The sequence below is a fragment of the Rhea americana genome, unplaced genomic scaffold, assembly GCF_003343005.1.
Source record: "Rhea americana isolate MKP2758 unplaced genomic scaffold, rheAme1 scaffold_128, whole genome shotgun sequence".
NCBI lineage: Eukaryota > Metazoa > Chordata > Aves > Rheiformes > Rheidae > Rhea > Rhea americana.
Window position 1 is genome coordinate 58,040 of NW_028185350.1, and position 1,964 is coordinate 60,003.

Sequence of the window (1,964 nt, forward strand, 5' to 3'; positions counted from 1 at the left end):
CCGCCCCCAGCGCCGGGGTGGGGGCGGCCGCGCGTGCACGTGGGGCTGGGGTGTGCGCGTGGCCCTGTCTGCATCCGGCTCTGCGCGGCGCGCGTGTGCTCGTGCGCGGGCGCCTGCTGTCCCCTGGCGGAGGAAGGCGGCGGTGCCGCGTGTGCCTCCGCGCGCGGGTGCGTGTGTGTCTGCTGGCCCCTGCCGGAGGACACAGGCCCTGCTCTGTGCGTGCCCGTGCACACACACCGGAGTGCGTGTGCGCGTGTGTGTGCACGCGTGTGCGTGCATGTCTGTGCATCCACACCTGAGTGCATGTGCGCGTGCGTGTGCACACATGCCTGTGTGCACGTGCATGTGTGTGCAAGCACACTGCAGCGCGTGTGCACGTGTGCATGCACATCTGAGTGTGTGCGCGTGTGTGTACATGCACACTGGAGTGCGTGTCTGTGTGCGTGCACATCTGAATGCATGCGCGTGTGTGTGCATGCACACTGGAGTGCGTGTGCACACACACACACGCTGCACCTACCTGGGGGCTCCAGCGCCGCACCGCCCTTGGGCCCCTCCACCGCCGCCGCCACCGGCTGCCTGTGGGAGAGGGGCTGAGCAGGGGCCCCAGCCGGGGCCGGGACCCCCCCCCGCCATCACCGCCGCCGGCCTCACCGCAGCGCCGCTGCCGCGTGCCGCAGGTGCTCGAAGAGCCGCTGCGCCGCCGCCGCCGGGTCCAGCGGGTCGCTCCAGGCGCCCAGTGCCACCACCGAGTGGGTCCGGCTGCACCCGGGCGCTGGCAACGACAGAGTGACGGGGGGCTCGCGGGACGGCGCCGGCGGCCCCCCCATCCCCCCTGCCCACGGGCGCCCCTGGCCCTGCGGCGGCGTTACCGGAGCGCGCGGGCTGCAGGCAGCAGGTCCAGCGGGCACCGCGGAAGGCGCCGGGGTGGCACGTGGGCAGCATGTGCTCGTTGGCGACGCTGGCCGAGCGGATGGCCCCCAGCCACTGCTGCAGCTCGTGGCCATCCTGCGGCGAGCGGCGGGCCCGGGGGCGGCGGCGCCGAGGGAGAGGAGGGTGAGGGTGGACCCCGGCGCTGGGCACCGTGGTGGCACCAGCGCCGGGGGCCACGGAGGGATGGGGGGGTGTCACAGCTTGGCGAGGTGGGGTCTGGCAGGGGGTGGCACTGCGGGGCCAGGGCCTGGGTACTGCAGTGCTCCCAGTTCTGGCAGGGCAGGGCAGCCCAGTGCTCCCAGTACAACCAAGGCTGGCTACCCCAGCAGTCCCAGTACAGCCAGGGCCCAGATATCCCAGATGACCCCAGTACAGCCAGGCTTGGGCACTCCTAGTGTTCCCAGCACAGCAAGGGCATGGCAGCCCAGTGTTCCCAGTACAGCCAGTGCAGGGCACCCCAGTGACCCCAGTACAGCCAAGGGTGGGCAGCCCAGTGTTCCCAATATGGCCAAGGCTGGGTAGCCCAGTCACCCCAGTGCAGCCAGGGCCCAGATATCTCCACCGACCCCAGAACGACCAAGGCTGAGCACCCCAGCGAAGCCCCCCAGTGACCCCAGCACAACCAAGGCCGGGGATCCCCGGGCTCGAGGCCGGGCTCTGCCCCCCACCCAGAGCCCAGGGCCGCTGTGGGGCGGGGAGGAGGGGGGGGGTCGCAGCGGGCGCCCACCTTGCACTGGATGTAGGTGGTGCGGAGCTGCCCGCCGCCGTCCTGCGCCACCACCTGCATGGTGTGCGGGCGCCCGAAGGCGCTCTCGTCCACGCGCTCCGCCGCCCGGATCCGCCGCACCGCGATGGAGCAGCGCGCCTGCGGGCCCCGAACAGCCCGCCCCACGGGCCTCACTCGCCGCGGCGCCCCCGGGGGCGCCGGCAGCCCGGCACGGGGCCGGGGCCGTGCCTACCTGCCGCTCGGGCGACGCGGAGGAGGAGAGGGCTTCGGCGCTGAGCCAGAAGTAGCGCTTCTTGAAGGCAGA

At 72.9% G+C, this 1,964-nt stretch overlaps 1 protein-coding gene across 1 annotated transcript in view; it reads right to left on the reverse strand.

Annotated features, from left to right (window-relative positions):
• Positions 1–650: 650 nt before the first annotated feature.
• Positions 651–1,964, reverse strand: part of RASAL1 (RAS protein activator like 1) — an 8,544-nt gene continuing 7,230 nt past the window's right edge. Inside the window, exons 13-16 of the mRNA XM_085326102.1 lie at positions 1,893–1,962; positions 1,661–1,798; positions 873–1,008; positions 651–775 (exon numbers count right to left, since the gene is read on the reverse strand). Coding sequence (XP_085182228.1) covers positions 651–775; positions 873–1,008; positions 1,661–1,798; positions 1,893–1,962 — 469 coding nt within the window. The remainder of the gene's footprint in view (positions 776–872; positions 1,009–1,660; positions 1,799–1,892; positions 1,963–1,964) is intronic.